The 22276-nt window shown below is 37.3% G+C and overlaps 2 protein-coding genes across 2 annotated transcripts; both read left to right on the forward strand. All coding sequences in view use genetic code 11, as the record gives it.

Moving 5' to 3' along the window:
* Positions 1 to 825: 825 nt before the first annotated feature.
* EGR_00165 (hypothetical protein) lies at positions 826 to 2937 on the forward strand (the record flags this gene model as incomplete). Its single annotated transcript, XM_024489414.1, has 3 exons — positions 826 to 883; positions 907 to 1029; positions 2813 to 2937. The coding sequence occupies 3 exons, from the start codon at positions 826 to 828 to the stop codon at positions 2935 to 2937; spliced, it is 306 nt and encodes a 101-aa protein (XP_024356092.1).
* Positions 2938 to 3102: 165 nt separating this feature from the next.
* EGR_00166 (RNA-binding motif, single-stranded-interacting protein) lies at positions 3103 to 18467 on the forward strand (the record flags this gene model as incomplete). Its single annotated transcript, XM_024489415.1, has 9 exons — positions 3103 to 3298; positions 4916 to 5388; positions 5925 to 6054; positions 7514 to 7611; positions 7876 to 8029; positions 8819 to 8963; positions 9690 to 9987; positions 10089 to 10407; positions 18442 to 18467. 9 exons carry the CDS (start codon positions 3103 to 3105, stop codon positions 18465 to 18467), a joined length of 1839 nt encoding a protein of 612 aa, XP_024356093.1.
* Between the last annotated feature and the right edge of the window lie 3809 nt (positions 18468 to 22276).

Below are 22276 nucleotides of genomic sequence, written 5' to 3' on the forward strand. Positions count from 1 at the left end.
TACGATTTTGAAATTGAAATTACACACAGCTATCGCGGAAGGTTCTTGTAAGCCGTTTTTAAGTAGGTTCATTCAAATACATTTAAAAACTTACTATCAGAGTAGAACTCTATCGAAATTTCACCACCAAGCCAGTAGAACTGTGTCATTTAATTTAAATGAACTACAATACATTTAATAGTGACGGAAAATCTTAAAGATTTTGTGCGATTTATCATTAAAACTTCGTTGCAGACCATGATAGCAAAATGATGAGAGGTACAGACCTAGCCGATGCGCTGTAAGCTATGCCAAACACTGACCCAAACAAATTAATGAGCAATCCACGTGCAAAAGCTGTTATTAACACTGACACAAACCAACAATATAACCATCATATTTTGAGACCATTTAATTCTATCCAGTATATTGAAATAAATGGGTCCTTGGTAAACCTCGGTTTTACATTTCATCTTACATGCTAATTAACTAGCCACCTTATTTTCGTATGAAATATATTGTCGATAAATTGTCAATCCAAAAGCAACCAAATTGTCAGAATGTATACTACTTCAGATTGCAAGGATTGAGAAAACAAGTCTATTAAGAGGAGTTGACATATTAACTTATTTGTTTCGATGGAATCACCTACTAGTTTTAGCGTTTTTAATGCCTATGGGAATTAAAAATGAGGGTGTACCACTTCATGCTCTCCGAACAATTTGTTTTAGGGAAGAAAATCGTGCAAAAAGTGGCAAAGATATGTTTAAGGGACGTATTCATTCAGATCTTGACCAATGGCAGTGCTCAGTTTATTCCAAAATTTTCATTGGCCAACCGTAAAGGATGAAGGATGGACAGTACAATGCATCATTTTGGGGACAGATTTGTGCCACCAAGCATCGTATGAACAGTTGTGATTCAAAGTTTTTTTAAACGGGAATCGCCTTATTTCTTGTTTTGCTATCCGAGGTTTGCAAGTTTACAGGTACACCCATAATAGACGGCCTGGCTTCCCTAGCGTGAGTCAAATTCCAACGGCTGAGCCAGGTAATACATCTAATTTCTGGCTTACTTTACAAAATACATACCGCACCCAACCTGAACTTTGTGCACGAATAACACCAATGCATGCTCCACCACGAATTAACTTTGGTTTCGTAAATTATTCAAACAGATAAGTATAGGTGTGAACTATCAAAACATAAAAGCGTTACTTGTTGCATGTTCTACCTTTTCACTTGCCTTAAAGCATTGAGAAATCGCCTGATGACCTACCATAACACCCACACGCTGTCCAGTATTCAACGTATTTTGTAATGTTAAAAGGTGTACTCTTTGATCAACAAATTGTTGAGTCATTTAAGCTAAATAGATTAATAAAAGAACAAGTCGATCGTAAACTTTTGTATAAGTAATCGCTATGAACTATCATTGAATGTGGAAAATGTATTACCTGAAAAACAGGTATTTCAGTCAAGGATGTGATAGTGGAAGTTAAAAAATGCAGCAGATATAAAACATGCGTGAGTAAACTATGCCCGCTTTTAACACTTTGAATACATACTAATATACAGATTAGATTTATTTTATTCATGGAGAAAATAGCAGTCTTCTCTGTGATGAGCCTTCCATAAATAAGCATTGGCTAACTTGGGTGGGCGATTACCGACATGACGGCGATGGCGTCGTGTGGAACCATGCGTGCCGATGCCTTAATGCCGTGGTGGGGTGGGAAGACTGCATTGTGCATCAATTTGCTGAGTTGTTAAAACCTTTTCTGTTTTTAATAAGATATTTTTAATCATGCTGGGAGAAAATAAATTCTAACTTGCCTTGGAGCACTCAATACCCTATTCTCTCTTCCGAGGGTAACTTCATAAAAATGGGTTTACTCCATTGTATTTGATGATTTTTCTTAAAGGTTGTCGTCACCTTTATGAACTATTTTGCTAAATTTGTGCCTCACCAACTTTAACACTCGATGCATTTAGAGTACATGTCCAAGCTTAATAGAAAAGTGAAAAATATGTTATTTTGAAGTATAAATATCTGGGTTTAAAACCAACTCACGACATATTAAACTCATACATGGCCATTATTTAAAAGTCAGCACCTTATGCCATAAGGCATTTGTCGTTTAGTTTAAATGGTCCAGTTTTATCACATCTGCCATCAGTACCTTATTTCAGGTATGATTATCAAGTAGTTGCTTTTATACATATTTTAACACTATTTAAGTGACTAAAAACGTAGGTTACGACAACAGCAATATTGGATATTTTTAGAAACTAAAATTTTTGCGTAGGCTGCAAATACTAGTCCCTTCCTGAGCACTTTAACAGTGAACATTTCATTCTTTAAGATCATAAAATAAAAAAATTTTCTCAGGACCCAACCTCTTTGTTGTATCATTTTTGGGTTGCACTTAAGACTTACGGTGTTTAGTAGACAGCTTTACCTGAGTCACAATTGGAGTCCCCAATGTACCACATTTACCTTGAAAGCAAACGAATGTACTCGTGGTTAGGTTCATTATATTTTCGCCCCCGAACGCGTTGACCGCCGAAGAGTAATTGACCTATATTTTTAAAATGAAAGTTCAGCTTATCCATTTGTTCAAAAAAGGAAGAGTACACTAAGTCCGAAATGGTAGGGATTTTCACGAGCTTCTGGACCATATGAGTGCCACAATTTGCGGCGAAACTGTGTTTAAGCAACCGATTGGCTGTCAAATTGGAGTTTTGTGAGCTCCACGATCACTGATCCTACTTAATGACCTGTGCTCACTTTACGCCGCACCCTACCGCAACTCGCATCCTCTTTTCCTCAGGCGATCTAGCAACACCATCAACAGTCATCCAGCCCACTTCAACAGTGGTAGTATTCCAGGGTGCTGATTTTAGTTGTCTACGAGTTCTGTGGAAATTTGATCTAGAAGTCAATCCAATCAACTAATCTCTCGAACAAAAGAATATTTTCCACCTGCATCAAAAATCATCCCACCAGTGCCTCATGAATTCCATAAAATCAGGAGAATCATCCGTCAAAGTTAAAATACGGCGATGGCAAGGTAGTCAAACATATGAATGTCTTCCCAATGGGAATCATGGGCCATGTTTCATGGATAACTCTTCCGACTCCTCGATGCATACTATTGATATGGAGAAAAGAGAGGATACTGCGAGTACAGAAATGCAGTCTCTTGCAGACAATGTGGTCAAGAGAAGCCATTCATTGGAATTGCAGGGTGAAGTCCATCAATCTACTAATGAAAATAGCAAGGAACGATTGCAAGCTGCCAAAATATATTGCATGGGTGAGTACAGTTTAAAATTAAAATTTAAGTGATCACCTAACTTTTTACATTTAAGTTTTATATATAAGTAAATACAACGGTAACTAGGCTCTTACACTTATTTCAACGGGATTTACTTCAGTTTTTATTCACTGAACTTACACAAAAAGTGTAGCCTGTATAAGAGTAGAATCTTAAGAGATACTAGTTACAGAGGAAATGTAGATACTCATCAAACTGACTGATATTTACGTACACTAAGAGCTTAAAGAAAAACAAAGACAAAAACACTAAGCACTTTCTTTCTGTAAGAAAAGGCGTGAACTCAAAAAAGCCTTCACGAAAATACTCTTACGTTCAGTAAATAGCTGATTCGAAACAACGCTTTATTTAGCAAAAGTAATGGACTTATTTCTAGTTCTCGTGAAACTTTTGCAATTTAGTCAAGAAATCTAACCAATCACTGTCAAACCGAGTCTGTTTTAGCTGTGACTTCATGCGGTTGCCTCCCCCATGCTTTCAGCTTATTTGTAGAATTTTCATTTTAAGTTTCTATGCAAAGAATAACTGGTGATATGTGTATCCAAATCATGGCAGGATTTAAACAAGAATGGAAGTTAAAGCATTTTCCTTGTTAGTTTCCAAGAGTAATTCCATTATCGGGTTTGTATATAATATTTTCATATTTAATCGTTATAAAAGGGGGTTATTTTACAATATGCGGCTTCCTAATTATATGTTCCATTTCTTACAAACTAAACGGATTTGCTATACGGTTTTGTCCATTTGTATGGAAACTGGAGGAGCTGTTGTGTATGAAGCATTTGTATTAGTTCCTAGTCACTTTCAGTGGATTTATCTTGGCAAATTTTGCTAAGGTTGCTGAGAGTCATTTCTAAAATTTCCAACTGCTCATTTGACTCCTAAAAATAATGCAGGCCCCAGCAAAATGCTTTTCGCATTTGGGTTTGATTCCACAAAATGAAAAGCATTTTCTACTTTTTTAAGATTTTATGGTTTTGTGTAGTTGTTTGATGCAGCAAATCAACTACGCATTAATAAAATAAGCACGTTTTGTTTTGAATTGAAGGTCAGGTGAATACAAATCTTACATCTCAAGGGGAAGATTTCACAATGTTTGGTGTTCAGTTAAGTAGATCAGAAACCCAGGTGGAACCCATTTGAGATTGCTTTGCTGATTAATTACATGCGGTATTTCCTCTGCCCTTTTCCGTTGTGTGTTAATCAAAAAACCTCACCAGTGTGTGATTAAGAACTAACATTCAAAAGAAACACAGTCTCTGTACTTTCTCATTTGCACTAAGTTAAGGAATTTGGTAGAACACTTCAGAGTAGTGGCCTTTATCAATTTTTCTCCAATGCGCTCTTTCCCTGACTTTGAACACGAACTCCATAAGGTACATAACAGCATTCAGTGCAAATGGGTAATATTTTTGTAAAAAAAGACCCTGACGCTTTTTTTCGTACAAACCAGCTGAATAATACTAATTGACGTTCGATTGATGCATCAACTTGCCTCTTAATTATGATCTTCCTGAGGGGCAACATGCTTTATAAATAAAGTCAAGGTAAAAGATTTGACCCTAAGGAGGACAAAAACTGCTCATGCATTTTTAGATTCCCAATCACTTGCGATTACTTTCCCTGCTGTGACGACCGCCAATACCCCAAAACGCCATCATCCCTCCTCACCTGTCATTAGCTGTACAACAGACAAGACCAGTGCCAACAATGCTTCTCAATCTAACAGCGAAGACTTGGCCTCCAGTGCAGCTTCCCTTTCCACTAACTCTGCTGCATCTACACCACTTGAAGATTTGGAGCAGGAAAAACCCGTCACAAACTGTGATATGGCCACAACCACCCCTTTGTTGAATGAAGATTCTTATGTGAATGGACAAACACCACCATCTTCCCTACGACAAAGTGGGGGTAACACCACCGTCGACGCTGCTGCCTGTGGCACTAAGACGGCAGCATGTGTTTCTACTGGGAACAATAGAAACGGATCTCTTCTACCCAGACCTAGTGCAATGGGATTGAACCCCTCAACTTCTTCGAGAACCAAAACTGTGTCGAGGTCTAAGAGGGTAAAAAAGTGCATTCTCATTTTGCCAAATATTCCGCACTTTGTGAAGTAAGATACAATTCTGTCAACACCTTTCATGATTACAACTTTCAGCAGTTATAATTCACCAAGATGACATAAACAAAAATCAGGACTGGAAATAAGGCATTTTGTAACTAGTTCTGTTCTAAAGTAACAAGTTGATTGCTGATGCTCTAATAAATTTGGCATATTTTTAAGGGAAAACCTTGTAATTACATCGAGAATCGGATAATTTGTTAATCAAGGAAGTCTTGCCTATCATTTGATACTCAATTTATTGTAGGACTGCAGGTTTGTTTTTTTTTGTGTGCTGGACTTCTCCCAAAAACAAACAACAATACGCAGGAATTTTATGACGATGCATTCACACCAAACTCTCATTAATTAATTTTGGTGTCAAAATGCCGGAGAGCCCAAATATTTGTCATAAATGCTTGTGCTGCAAAAGGCTATTGAGATTTACTACTTTAAAGCAGAATTTAGTGAAATCTTATCTTGTTATTTGCTTGTTTGCAGCATTCTTCCCGAACAAATCTTTACATTCGAGGGCTTCCCAAATCAATGTCAGAAAACGACCTTGTTAGTCTTGTTCCCGATGCCTCTGCGATCCGCTCAGTGAAGCTTGTGGTAAATAATGACGGCGAAGGTAATGTTGGCAAATTTTAGCAACACGGTAGTCGTTATCGATGGTGGAGTTTGAAATTTTCTACCCATTTCTTGCCCACGTGACTTCCTTTGTTTATATCCTCCTATTAGGCAGCGTCATTTATGAGGCACTTCATAGTCCCATTTGTGGAGTCTTGGCAATTAAACCAACTTAGCCGTTATGACTGCCGCAAATAGCCACGGTGATAGACTTGAGGGACTTTATGCACTGCTACAATAAATGAGGCATCGCATCTGAATCGCATGTACTAATTTACGGTTTAAAACCATTTTAGACTTTTGATTTATCACTTGAAGTTGACAAACTAAAAGAGCTGTGAAGATTACTGGCCTAGAATGATTGGCCATCATCGAGTAACCACTAAACTATAGAACACTCTAAATCCGAAGTAACGTATTATTTTAAATTAGCGCCTACTAGCTTTAGTTTTTTGAGTTCATATGAAGGTGCTGACGTTTATTGAAGTCGTAGGTCAAATAGGTACATAGTAATTTTGCTTAATTAGATGTTTGAAATAATAGAAAATGGTGCTATCTGGGAATCCTTGCCTCGAAAGCACCACAGGAAATGCTAGGCGTACTATATCTGCCAGCATCATTTTAATCCCAGAGCCATTCTCAACTACTGATAATCAACCATATTAAGAGAACACATTAAGATTATTTCGAGCCTTTGTGATCGTACTTAAAACAAAAGCTGTAGAAATTTGATGGATACATGAGACGACATTGGGTAATATATGTTAGTTTTGACTAATCTACAACTGCCTACGGTTCCTGACGTCATGTTTTACCGGAGAATTGCTACCTGCCAACCAGATTCGCCTTGTAACGCGTTTCTCTCCGACACATATTTCAGCTCCATTTTATGATGAGCAGCACTTGATATCCGCTTCTATTTTTACTAAAGTGATAAGGAAAATTAAAATATGTAAATAAGGGGTCACATTGAACCTATGTGTATGAGTCCTATGTAATGTATCCTTTATAATTTGGTATGAATACGATCCAATGGTAAATAATTACTTCTCTCATTGACCACCTATCTTTAACATAATGGAACATGTCTCAACTTTTGTGTTTTATTTTTACAAGAAGCCTCAAGGAGAGGCATTTAAGATCCAGCCTCTTACCAGACATGTTGATGTACTAAGTAAGGATATCCCTTACATCAATGCGTATTTAACATGGAGATTTGGCTTTTGATTTTTCGACAGTCGGACTGGTACTGGTACTTGGTATCTCACTGCAAAGCTTAAATGCATTTTACTGTTGAAAATTATTTTAAGTGGTAAAGATATATTATTGATGACTTAGAAGATCCTTATGTTCTACAATATTGCCAAAATACTGGTTATGTTTCTCCCTCATGTTTTGTACCGCGGCATGTAACCGTCCTCGAAAGGGTAGGCGTTTACTGCGTGACGCCTTTACTTTAGGCTACGGGTTCATCGACTTCGTCACCAACGAGGCCGCTCTAATCGCGATGCAGCACATAAAACTTCAGAACTCTGGCCAGTATGTTAACTTTGCCTACGTAAGTGTCTCGCTTTTTATTTGAAAAGTTGGTCTAGTTTATGGAAATACTGATGACTAGATCATCAAGTAGATAACAAACCTTGTCTTACACTTGGGCATACCACCTCAAAAATATGTCTACAAATTATACTTCAGGAATTACCTGACAAGTTTTAATTGATTGCACACTTTTTGCACCATAACCAAACACATTTGTTAACCTCATAATGATGTAAGAAAACTAACAACAAATTGTTAATTGGTCCTTTTTCTACCCCATTAGGAGTCGGAAAAGGATCCTTTGAATGTCTACGTCACAAATATTCCGGAATCATGGAATTCAGATAATGTGGAGAATTTGAAGCAGATTTTTGCTCCCTACGGCAAAATAACCTCTGCGCTTGTCATGACACGGAGGTCAACAAACACATGCACAGGTGAGCCTCATTCCACCCATTAAAGTTGCCTGGTTTGAGTGATTTATTTTTAGAGACCGAAATGTGTTTGGTAGAAAGTTTGTGATTTCGTTGTAGTGTATTTGTGAGTGTGGACAAATCCCTTGATGCATAGCTCGTGTAATTTTGAAATGGCAGCTCAAATGATGCTATCGCAGACGTGCGTAGATAATGATGAGGCGCGTTAACTAGGCTTCTGTGCTTTCGCACGCACCACAGTCGGGTTGCAATCCCGTAAAGCTTTACATCTACATCCACCTCTAACCATTCTTGCTTAATATGTGCCATATTCCATCTTAATAGTTTTTTTAAGATTTAAGTTGGTGTTTTTAGAAATCAACAGGACTTCTCTGTGTTAAACACATAAATTCATTTAGACTACGCAACTACTTTTAAAAACAAGAACTTTTGGAACGGTGTTGTGCACAAATTTTAGGAGAAATTGAGTACTGATTAATAATTTGCCATGGATAACAAAGAAGTTTGCACAAATAATTATTTTCTTTATACCATTGAAGATATACATCCCAAATGGCTTGTAGCTAAGCCATTTTAATCTAACTCTTTGATTAAGACTCCCTTAGTTAAACCGGCTGGGTTTTTCCTCTCATCTTTTATACAAACTTATTCAATAACTTGATTTAAGATTACACTTTTGAAAAAAATAGTACTTTATGTGGTATTTATGTGTAAATTCACATTCCATAAGATTCGTCTGGTTAGGGATTTTTGGATATGTACGACTTAATTTTTATGAGTCTCTATCTGCAGGAACGGGGTTTGTTCGCTATCTCACCTCTGAGGAAGCGCAAAGAGCCATTGATGGCATAAGGAAGGCGAAGATCACGTTGCCTGGAGCAAAGCGGCCTCTGGAACTTAAGCTGGCTGACAGACAACGGGCTCGAGAACACAAAAGGTGATCAGATTGTTGTCATTCTCTATTTGGTAGGGGGAAAACAATGAGAAATAGCAGAGCCATATAATTTAACAGTCAGATTTAAACATAACTATTGTTGCCTCATTGTATAGGTGGACTTCTGCATAATACCTAGTTAACATTTCTGACTCGCCAACAGGCAATTTTATGTTATTTCAAAGCCGTCATCTTATATTTATTATATCGTTGTGTTCATTCATTGGCAGTTCTCTACCCAAGTAAAAAATTTACTTTGGTAAAGCCGTTGTCGTACACTCATCGGTCAGATTGCGTTTATTTATTTGAGCATAGTATAGCTAGCACTTTATTTTCAACTCCTTCATATGCTGGAGTTTTAACCAACAGTGGATTTGTCTATTAATGCACCAAATGTGGGAAGAAATTTGCCTCAAAAACTTGGACTCTTATGCGAATTCTCTTGGTTCAGAACAAACTTGGTTAATAGCTAAGTCACTGCGACACTAAATACTTTTTAATAAAGCCTAATTCATGCATTTACTTTATATGACTATAAGGATAAATTAACGAATTTATAAAGTCTAGCCATCCAGTGGGAAACACCACTCGAGCTGTATAGGCCGCTGCTGAACTTGGGAGCAATGTTACTTTTGATCTATCATGCAGTAATGCATTTTTTGTGATTTGCAAATAATTCGCATAGACGAAACAGCGTAACAAATTAATGGATTTTTTCTTTTCTAACAGTGAATCAATTGGGTCCGAAAACACTACACTGCCACTATTTCAGCAGTTTATGCACGACGAAACTCAGCGACACCTATGCCAGGCATTGAAGACGCAACATCACAACCAAATGGCTGAGGACATTTTTAATGTCGCACCTCTGCCAGAGCGCACCATGTTTGATCAGGCCAAGATGGCTGGCTATGTCACATCGGGCGCTTCGCTTATGAATTCGAGTTCGGTGGACATCACACCAACTTCAAGTGATGAAATTCCCGCTCCTGCACCACCTCAGCTCACCACTCCCACCGTCATGCCTGTAAATAACTTGGAAAAATTAGCACTGTAAAATTAGCACGATTTATGATTTTGAAAAGATTAACTTCTTAAATCCCTAACTACGCACCACTTCTGTGTTAGGTCGCTCCAGCTGTTGCCGCTGCAACAGCTGCAGCACTGGCAACGCCGCTCTACCAATTTCCGTGTATTCCTTGGATACAGCAGGACTCCACAGCGGCGCATGGTAATCCTACTGCAGCTTACATTCATCCCCAAATAGCGGCTACAGTGCCCCAGAAGGCTGTGACTGCAACAGCACCACTGGATCTAAACTCTCTCGCTGCAATCTACCAAATGGCCAGTCTTAATGCTCTCAGCTATGGAGCAACAGCTCCTGCTCAATCTTTTGACATGGTCCTTCCCCTTGTTAATGGGCAGCTTAATGAACATCCCATCGATGGTGCGTTGATAATGTATGCACGCTTTATGTGTTGCATCAGTTTCCCTAATCCGTCGTCAGTTCGCTAGACTTGTGACCATTTCGCCTCCCAGTGAATCGCATTACCTGTTACGCTACACAATCAATGATAAGGAATGGGCGATAGGAAATAAAAGATCGCACGACCATTCCTGCATTGTAAATGCAACAAGGAAACACGTTTTATCTGTCTTAAAGTGCGCAGTCGCTTAATCGTGTCAAAAATTTTGCTGTTTGATGGCTCACACAGTAAAGAGATAAGTGAACTGTTGGGCTGACATTTGTTTACGTCGAATTTTTAAGGTATTTTTCTTTCTACAGACACTGGGTCCTGAGATTTCTTAATTACTTACGCTTTGTGACCAGTTTAGTGGGCTAAATCTACTATAATGGACGTGCTTTATTAGCAATGGATTGTAATCATTAACACAAACTCTTGATTAAACAAGAAGTATGGGTGAATTTTGCTGAATGCTACTTGATCATTTGCTTCTGTCACGCAATTATGCGACATTTATTGCAAATTTTGTGAATTTTTAATAAGTTGAGTGGGCTTTTTCCACCTTTGAGAAATCGGAAGTGCGTTGAGCTGGAAGAATTTTTTGTGCTTGTATCGTTGCAGATAGAAACCATGGCGAATTGAAGAATTAAATAATATCCCGGTTTTAGTACGTAATAAAGGCAACTCAATAAAAATTTGTTTTTTTAGAGTGCTCATGCGGTGAGAAAATTGAATGTGCCATAAATGGAAATTCCTCGATTATAGCTGTGTGACTCTTTAATTGATCGACGTGTTTACTTTATTTGCAGCTACAAACCTTAATCCATTTGGACTGAATCAGTCGCTTTGGCCAAAAGCATGTTTCTTCGGCTAGTCAAATCTTCGGATTCGTGACGCTTCAATCCGCATGCACCACTCTAAATTGCTCTTCTTTTCCTGTCTTTCTCCCCCACTCTTTTCTGAACCCACTAATACCAAAAGAACTTCTCCAAAGTGATCCTATTTTCCGTTTAATTTAGCACAAAGATGCAAAGAAGATTACAGTGATCAATTGGAATTTAAGTACTACCAATGCTCAATCGCAATTGTGGGTACCATACCATTGAGAGTCCAAGCATTTGTACACGCACAGGGTAATTAAGCTGTCAACTTTTCTCACCTTGCTTGTGCAAGAATGAATAAAGTTAAAAGCAGATGCCCATTATAAAATTGTGACATCGTTCACCGCTATCCATCGGACCTACTTGTCACTACAGAAAAAGCTGTCATTGACGGTTTATGCAACAAAACAAGATTGAATTTGCTCTTTTTTTCTCGTTTCTTTTCTTTCGCTCTTTATCTCTCAAACTGATGATGCTTTTTCTTCATAGGACAGATTTATCCTCAATTTTGCACCCGGTAATTTTATAAATGCTTCCATAACTAAGTAGATAAAAATTTTTCTCAAATGGGCCAGGATGTAATTGTTCCATAAAACTATTTTTTTAGGGACGGATGAAACGCAGTAGCCAATAAAAAGTCTACTAAGGGGATGTTTTATTTGGACATTTGAATTAATTTTCTCCCAAAGTGGAAATTATGTGAAAATAGTTTCATGCAGTCATGTCACGTACTAAAGGACTTAGTTTTCCATGACAGACTGTGATAAATTGATAGGCAGGGTATGAGTCAAGATTGGACATTGGAAGGAAACTAGATAAATCCATTCTCTTTACCAGGATCCCCCCTTTTAGTGGCGTCTCACGGTGACAACTTGCCTTACATATAAATAGACGATCATTAATAAAAATTTAAAAATAATAATATAAGTTCGATTTATTCTTTGAGTCCAGTCAGTCGTAACTTTTGTTGGCAGAAATGGCATTCGCTTATTTTATTCGACCGCATTTCTATTATGTGAAAGGGCTCCCAGTTGTAAGAAGCTTGGCCTGGAGACAGGCACTAACTATTGGCTAAACGCTTGAATCTTAGGGTTAAAGGTATCAATGAAGTGAAACCGCGGTTAGGGCTTCTCCTATATTTGGCTTTCTTTAGTTTGCCGCAATAATTGCATTCTGGGGAAAGTGTAAGCATTTTAAGTGATAATGCAAGACAAGGTTAAGAGTTTGTTTGCTAAAGCGCAACTTGTTATTTGCTGCCTAGAAAGTTGGTTGAATACTTCACATTTTCTTAGTCCCTAGTATTTGGTTAATCATGAGACGCTTTCCAATTTGTGCGGCTGCACTTCTTCATATACGTTATTATTTTGTCTATAAACTTTATATTTAGCTGTGTCAAATTATAAATTTTACGGCTAGGAGCTAAATTAAGTAATCAGGTGAAACTCGGTCTCGATGTGAAATATAGCAGTCCTTTCTTGGTTTATTTTAAATTACGGGAACAAGTTACATAGCTCTAGAATGACGTTACCAATAGCCACAGATTTTGGCCGCATTTGCACGTGTTAATATGCAAGCAGCATACGATTATTGTGGAGTACAAATTTAATGTCATCTCTGAAGCCGTCAAACATCCCTTTTTTATGAGAACTGAGAAAGAATCACAACAGGTATCAAATCCATTTAAACTGATCTGTAAAATGAAACATGCAATTTCCAAAAAGCTTCCCTGTTTGTTCCTTACATTTGTTTTCTTCCTGATCAAAGCGCTTCAAATCCTAAAGTTCACTTATAACTGTTGAAATGAAACCCCAATCACTTATTTAAATTATGGGCTTATTATCTGCAATGCAAAGGAAAGTGCAACAAAAAGTTAGGAATGCTGACTGTGAAAGACTATCCACTCTGTGCAACACTTTGCCGTCGGCCAAATACATAACTCCCATTCACATACAGCGAATGAAACCCATGCAAAAGAACTTTGAGTAAGAACATGTATCGCTGATATTTATGTAAAACTGAGATTGAAACAAGCTAGGTGTATAAATAGCAACTTAAAGCAATTACGTCCAAAAACATTCACAATTAAATGAGCATGTGTAACCGCGTTTTCAAACTCCGATGAACGTCGAAATTCAGCGTTAACTTAATTTCCCTATTTGGTCGGAAGATGCTCGGTAAAATTCTAAACACACCCAATGGCTCGTGAATTTTGTGCCACTTCTTATTCCTGCTGCTATCTAAAAGGAATTACGTAATGATCCGCCTATAATCTTAGCTCATTTTAGTCTTCAGTGCACCTTCAACCCACATGTTTCTTATTTTATTATTCGTTTGTAGAATGACTATTTGAAATTGCTAACTATATACCACTTAACTTAAAATGACAACTTAAAATCAAATATTTTAATTTCTTATAAGAAGGCGAATTATTGCCAACTGTATTAATAGGCCCTCATCGTTATGTAAGGTCATTTAAATTAGAGGCAGTTAATAAAATTGCTAGCATACCCAAGTGCAAATGCATGAACCTAAATGAATTCAGGGGATTGCATTTCAAAATTCATTTCTTTTGAGTGGTCATTTCCTATCACACGCTTACCTAACGTGGCTGTGTCATTAAAAGTGGTTTCTGCATATCTATTTATTCGTACCAATCCCCCACCGGGTAAAAAACACTCTGGCCTTTATATTTCCGCATGTACGCGTGCTTATATATGCACAATGCTTCAAAACCCATTGTTGCATGGGGTGCACAGTTCTGTCTTATTATTGGTACATTAGAGTGCCCTTTGGTTTAAGCAGCACTTGCCGCTTCATTAATTGCCAAACTTTTTTCCCGCATTAAAGTACGCATATCAAGTGCCAGTTTCTTTGAAAGTAACCATACTTCCTTGAAGAGTAGCCGCATTGTTAAGGTTAAGAAGTAATCTTAATTAATAGATCTCATTAAACATTTCTCGTTTTTGAATATAAAGGTAAAGAATGATTGCCTGCATTGCGGTAATATTTGTAATATTCTAATTACTTTGCTTCTACAGGAGTCTAGTTATAGTCAAACCCACATTCCTGAGTCTGCTTCGTATTCAGTTGATCTCACTCATGCCTTATTTCAAATTAGTCTCGTTCAATCATTGTTTGGTTGGTGGAGGATTGGTGAGAAAGTGTGGGTGACGGTCGTGCACTTCTTAGAGCAGCTTTAACTTCGAAAAGCTTCAGTTCGCAAAACCACCTCAGTCTCTGATTTTTTGCAGTGGAATCATCAATATCAAGAATTATGAGGTTCATTTTGTTCATAGGCGTTCATTTGGCAAAACTAAGTTGAAAACGCAAGGGAAAAGCTGTTGTGCTTAGCATAAGGTAAATTTGACTTACGTAAAGCTATATTCTAAAGGATTTGAAATGGTTGGGTCTGAAAAACCAACCACTATCAAATAAATTACCGTACTATAGAAATTCCCTATTTATACCGATTCTCAAATAAATACATAGGTATTTAAATAGGGACGTTTTGCAGTTATTTTAGTACTTAAAGTAACACTTGGACGTGCAATCAAGATTGCTATCTAAACGGTTGCAAACGGCCGCATGTTTTAGACTGCGATTAAGCTAATCACCCAAAGAGTAGCATTCAAATGAATTTGATTCATACACTTAACTTAGCTGAAAGTATTTTTGGGCTCAAATGCCCTTTCCTGTGCGAATGCGCTCCATGAGCGATTAACCTAGAAGTACTACTACAAATCTTTAATGGCTATTGAATGGTGGAACGCTGCATTTCCAAACATGACCGTTGGACAGAATATTGACTCAACAAGTCGGCGGATAAAACGGGTGCTTTTTAATAGGATCATGGCGCATTTGCATTCGACTACCATATTAAAACTGCGAATATCACCTTCCCCAAAAGAGGACTCATTTGGATGTTGGAATGCCTAGTGGATCGGCTGTAACTGTTCAACGACTTTTCTGTGAACTTGTCGAACCGCACAACAATATTTTCTTCGTGAGGATGTCATGCAAAAGAAAGCACCATAACAGTAGAAAAGCGTACTGTTTGATTGCAAGTGCACAGGCCTTATTGTATTTAATGGTGTTAGAAAGAAGCAAATTTTCTTTGAAGGACATATTGAAATAAAAGGGAGCTATTCCGATGATAATTAATGGCTAAGAAACTCCACCTTACAGATATGATAATCTCTAAGACCACATGCTCATGTGATAAATTGAGTTTAGCTGTTTTATTCTAAAAAATAATTTCACTTACAACAGGAAGTAATAACAAAGATTTATCAGTCAAGTGTAAGATACTTGAATAGGCTACAATTGCTTGATTCGAAGCCTTGCACCGTAATGGCAAGCTCGTTTAAAATGTAGTTTAAAAAGATGGAAACGTATGTACACGTATAGCACATTGAAGAGAGGTATCGACCAAAGAGTGGACGTGGCTTAAATTCACTTCTTTTCTCCCTATCTGTAAAAAATACACACCTTACATTGCAATACCAGCATCTAATTAAAATAACTTGTTACCCATACTTTTATGATTTCCTAAACAAAATTATATCCTCCGATCTAAATAGTCGAATCTGCTAGTAAGTGAAATGTTGCTCAAAAATTGACGTAATTAGCATAAATCTGTCTTGAAAAAGGGAACATAGAATAAATTGATCTCTGCATTTCGGAACTTATTTCAAATTGCAATATTTATAATTTTCACTTAATGGTAAAGTTAGTTTTTGTCTTTTCTTATTTTGCTTTGAGATTAGAAAAGACATGCGTAAATAAAACTTTACGAATCAAATTTTCTCCTCTCTGATGGCACATCAGTCACATACTATTTAAAGCAACTTTCACCATAGAGGCACCAGAACCATCGAGTACTGAAGCTTACCGGATTTCCTTCCGCGTGTGTTGTCTTCTGACTAGTGTGTATTTTCGCTTCCCTTTGGTTACAAATAAGGATAGTGAACAACCATCTTACAGGGCGTTTTTAGTAAAACTTTCATTTTTAGGGGCCTAAATTTCATTAGTATTAGAACGCGCTTTAAGTTTAAGCAAGACATGGTTTTGTGTTATTAAATTGTTTGTTAAATCATATATGACGTGCACGAGTTCTACTTAGGTCTACAAAAGCCAAGGCACTTAATTCTGAAAACATGAATCGCCATCGAGTATTGGTCAAATGGGGCACTACAGATGAGCAGATAGAAACATTTTTTGCTACGGGGCTTTCGAAATAGGAAGCCAGCATGTAGTTTGGTAAACGTGAAATAGCACCCTTCATATTTGTGTGAAATATTGTAAAAGAAAAAAAGTGATTTGAAATTCACGGACTTGAACAAGGCACGCAACATTTTGCGGCTTCTCGTGCATGGCGTGAAGTAATCACGCTTATTTTTAAGAAAATTATTCGCACTTTATAGGGCATTCTTACTTAATGTTACTGGACCTTATAAGAAGGAGTTTCTTGGTTTTCGCTTTTACTATCGACGTTGGAAATTGGGTTCTAACTTTTAATTTGCATTATAATCAGGTGATTTAAATTGTGCATGATATTTAAGGCGCTCTGGGGATTTAAATATTACTTTATTTTTCCACGGGAATCCAGCCAAGGATAGGAGGATAGAGCAGTTGCATGGAGATCATATCAGAAATTATTTATGCCTGTAAGTTATAGCCAAGTAGGAATAATTTGCTCTCGTTTATAATTTTTCTATTTGGCAGATAGAGTCTTGGAGAAGGTAGCAATCAAACATGAAATAAGGTTTACTCTCGTAGATGCCAATTAATGAAACATGGTTAAGCATGTCAGAAATTGAATTGCGAAGTTGGAGAAGAGGAAACAGCCTCTCCGACGCAAATCAACTGCGCAGATGAATAAAGGAGAACCCGTCCACTGAGATACTAAACAAAGATTTATGTGTACGATCAGGAGAGTACAATGCCTGATAGCGTGTCTGCTTGGCTATCACACACCATCTTCCTGGATTGATACGCAGCAGATTTATATTTCTTGGACCAGCGTACCATGTATTCACTCATCCAGCGGTTTTCTTAGCTTTTTTATCTTGCAAATTACAAAACTTTCGCTTATTACGAATAATGTTTTTACGCACTTTAGCTAAAAATGCCATATGTCTCATAAATGGTTGACGATTCGACTTTCAGTTATTTTAAGACAACACATCATGTTCAATGAACATAAATTATAATGGCGTAAACTATGCTAGGGCCGACGAGTCGCATTAAGCCATAATAATGCAATCAAAACTTTTAGAAATTGTTTAAAAGTAGTTCTACTGCCCACTGAAATACCGATTAAAACAATCCAAAGCTCTTTGCAAGGGTAATTAGGTGGTCGATGTCGAATATTACCCCTTCACTTGACCTGAAATATGTACACTCGGGGTCCCTCGATGGCAGTCAAATTTAAAAACTTATTTTATTCTGTCAAATAGCAAATGAGTTTTCTGCAAGTGAAAATGGCTAATTATATTGCCAAATGGGAAATTTTGGGAGATAATGAAGTTTGTCTGTGGAAACTAATCGGTCCTACGCATACGTCCCCATTACTTTTACAATAGCAAAATTCCGGAATAAATCTTAAAAAGCTAAGTTTATCAAACATATGAATTAAGTGGTTGGAACTTCCCTTAGAGGGCTTTACTGAGGCCTATTTAAGATTTGGAGTTTGAATAACATCACCGGATGGTTCCCACTAGTCCTAGAAAAAACCTTAATGCAATTCGATCACTGTAGTCCAAAAACCATAAAGTTAGTATGCAATGCTAAGATTTTACTCCCGGCTTACATGCCAGTGCCCACTTTCATTCAAAGTCGTATTATCTTTAGGGCACCAAAAGTTTCCAGAGAAGTTTGCATTGAAATGCAAAACAGACGCTACCAAACGTATGCCTACACTGTCTAATATAGTGAGGTGAGTGAATAATGCGGCACTGGCGGATAGAATGGAAATTTTGTCATTTATGCCGGTGCCTTAGACTTAGAATTACAGGCACTAAAAGTATTTTACAGAAGGGTGCATTGAGGTGAAAACAGAAACACTTGAGGTTATTTTAGTTAGATTGGGAGCACCCTTGGTTTGCGATAGCAAAACACCCCCTCCCCTCACAGCACGCGGCCACGTGCAGGGGCGCTAGACAACTGTGGCAAACCGTCTCATGCGGAATGCCCTTGGATGATGCCTTAGCTGCAAGTTATGGGACAAAATTTTTGCTGTAATGCAGTTTAGTAGATATTCTGCCATGATCGTTTAAGGTCCTCAGTGTACGTTATGACTTGCATCGACTGAACCAAGATTGTATATTGATAATCTCGACCCTCATATTTTGATTGCTTGTAGTAATACTGTTAAGGGTGATTTTGTTAAATAAAAAGCCTACAAAAAATCCAACTCTAATTTTTTGCCTTTATTATTTCAAAGTTAAAGATTAATCACCCAAATTGCATACGCTTGGCAGTAGTGCTATTTTGAACTACAAATCTAAAATAGTGTGCAATTGAGGCTTGTTTTGCCATAACTACTTTAGGTAAAAAAAACCCAACAAGTATGGCGTTTTTCAAACTTTCTTCCGCTCAGTGCATTTTGGGAAGACCAAACGCCCATGTAATTTCTTCAACCAACATCCATAACGTCGGTACTTGTGTAACAGCAGTCCTCATTTTGTTGCCTCGCTTGCATATTTTTCGCTTTCAAATCAAGCCACGACTCAACTAAACAGCTACACGTAATGGAAAGTAAAATGGCATGCTTTATGCAGCTGGAGTTTATGGAAGCGAAACGCCTACATCAAGGTCCGCGTGCACTTAAACGAGTGTAGGGAATACAATTAATTTTAACCATCATTTTCATCTGGAAGCTGCTGCTCTGATTATTTCCATCAACTATTCCAAATCGCAACTCATTTAACGAAATTCTGCATTAGTCAGCACTTTAAATCCACAACTTAGACTGGTTATTTGTGATCCACTAGCTAATTTTTAGGCACTGTTACAAAACCCCATCTTGTCCTAAGCATTTACTTGTTTCCCTTTGGCTTATTAGCAAGATGGTAGCACTTATCTTATAATTTGACCCTCGTACTCATATTCCACTTACGTCAATTTATCAAGGGTCAAGGAAAGGAATATTGGCATGGTAATGTAATTTGCTTCTTAAGGTGAACAAATTTCATATTCGTATTTGAAATGAGGTGAACTTTAAGGCAATTTTTGCGTCAATAACAATCTTCACTGACATTGCTGTCAACAGTGTCGTTTGGTTTTCTGTCATCCACACCTCCTAATTGATGCTCTGACAATGTTGGTGAAAAATCGCATAAAATGACTTGGGATTCTGGGGTAATAAATGCCAAATTCTTTTATCGCTACGAAAGCTTTGTTTCTTGGCTCTCTTTACGACAATAATTTGTCATTAATAAATGGAAGGTATCATCAAAGCAGGTGTTTTACACCTGCAAAAGAGTGAAGCTGCACAAAATCATGGAAATTATGACCTGGGCAATAATTGGCAGAACTAATGCGCATTAGTGGTGATGTTTGCAGAGATCGGTGAAGATAATCTTAAATACTTTAAAGACAAAACTCCTTCTTAAGCAATAGTGTTTGCCACTGAGTTATATTATGTCGAGTTTGTTTATAAGTCTGGGGATTTCAAAAAGTAGGACCCTTTGTCTACTAATTAATGCAAAACCTTAATATCTTGCTAACGAAGCCTAGTTTGTTTGCTTATTGTGTCGTGACATGAGATTGACCCACCTTAACACAATAAACCAATGCCCTTGAAATAATGGTCAGAAAGTAGGATCAGTTAGCCGTTGGTCAAATGAAACAAAATCCGTAGGCTTTGCAGACACGTAAACTGGTATCACGCCCTTAAAAGCGATTACCTATTCCAATTATGGGAAAATCTATTATTCATCCAGTCAGCCTTTAAAAAAGCATGGCAATATTGGGATTATAATTAGTCTTCTAAATTTTTAAGTCAACTAATACGGCTATTTGTATTCTGACGTAGCAGCCTAAATTGTTTCATAACAACGACAACCAATTCGATCATAATTTTCCTCACTTCATAAGAAAAGGTTTTAATGCGGCTATCCAGTTATGGTTTATCAAAGTCGTTGCTCCCGTGTAAAACACAAGGAAAATAAGTAACCCATAAAAGGCGCTTTATTTAATGTATGAACCCAACAATTTAGCGTGACTGACCCGTGTAGAAGTGTGTATTTGCGGCTTAGTTCGAGGACGATGTTCTGTGAGGTGCAAGGAATAATAAATGCGCGGTCTGAATACTGGGTACTTAAAAATCAGAGTGCGACGAATTTTTATTAATTATTCACTTATTTCAGAATTGTGTTGTAACAAAAGACCTTATGCTTAAATAAGCATCACAACTAACTGCTTTTTTAAAAATACAACCATTCCTATTAAAACGTTTTATTTCTTAATTGTTAACTCCAAAATAAACAATTAGTTCAAAGGAGGAATTTCCTTGCAACAAACTATAGTATATGTTGTTCGCAATTTCACTTTAATCAAGTTACTTTCGCCTGTTGTAACGACTTGACAAACGTAATTTCTGCAAATCCTCGTTAACGCGAAGTTTATATTTCAAGAGCATTGCCCAAAAAACTCCAATGAAACGCATTTTAAGAGGTTGAAAACTAGCGTTAAGCTTGCTGCTGCCGACGAATTTCCGTCATGCCATTTGCTTTTGTGAATAAAAATGCACCAGAAAGAACCAGACGATAATTTCAATATCAAATCAAGATGTTTTACAAATAGTTAGCTTTCATCTTTCACTGTTACGGGTATTTTGTTTTGTGTTCGACAAAATTAAGATACAATTTTGAGAATTTGACAATAAACATCTTTACTGAGGAGTTTTTCCAGCAGTATCTAAATGCAAATGTAAGTGTTTCTGTTGCCAGGAGTAAGTATAATTTCCGAGCATTCTATTGAATCTCCAAATTCTTTTTCACCAGGCAAGAGAACAAGTTTTTGAGACAAAGTCCAAGAGCCACAGACGACCCATGTGTATAGTTAGTTAAGACGTGTTGTTAGTGCTGGAGGAGAATGCCAGTGTTATTTGATAAGCGTGATATATTAGCGTCCGAATGAACGGAAATCAGCCCTCTATATATACGCACAATTAACATAAATTATGCAAAGCGCCGTACAAGAGTGCCCCAGGGATTTAAGTGGCGTCTCTCCGCCGTTCTCTTCTTTATTTTAATTTTAGGGCACACCGTACACAAATATTGTTGCACTGTCGGCTGCATGCTAGAGCGTACAACGCCCTCTTTCATGTTGCAAGCATTGCTTGCTCGCCGCTAGTAAACAGATCTTTGGTTTTCAATGCAATTACCAGCCATATTAGTAACATACAATATGGCATTTCTTTAAAATTGAATTTGACCGAAATATATCATATTCTACTAAAATTTTGAAAACCTGCAAACAAATCGTCCATTTTGTTCACCTAACAACAACAACAGCCAACTCCTATGACATGAATCGGCTCTACTGATGGCGTGATAAAAACGTGTGGCTTCGTATTACACATATCAGCATGCAATGTAAAAAATAACTCTGCACAGGATGCATAGTTTTGTGAATGCTTCTATGACCCCTATGTTGCAAATACAGCGAAATAACATTTCACAGGTAAATAAGACCTATATCATTTGGATTTCTTCTCCGATTTTTCAAAAGAAATGTCAACTCATCGACAACTGCCCATTGACTTTTTAAGTGCCATAAGGAGCAAATTATTAATCACAAAATAGATTAACCCCATCTCTGAGTGCAATTGCTTAGATGGACTAGTAGTCATGAGGAATACATCCGAACGCAATCTTAGTCCTAGGTATCATGCTTCTTTGCGAAAAAAAGGCGTCCCGCTTGGATATGAATTCTTGTGATTGTTAAATGTAAGAAGACGTCT

This window comes from Echinococcus granulosus, assembly GCF_000524195.1.
Source record: "Echinococcus granulosus chromosome Unknown EG_S00001, whole genome shotgun sequence".
NCBI classification, from domain to species: Eukaryota; Metazoa; Platyhelminthes; class Cestoda; order Cyclophyllidea; family Taeniidae; genus Echinococcus; species Echinococcus granulosus.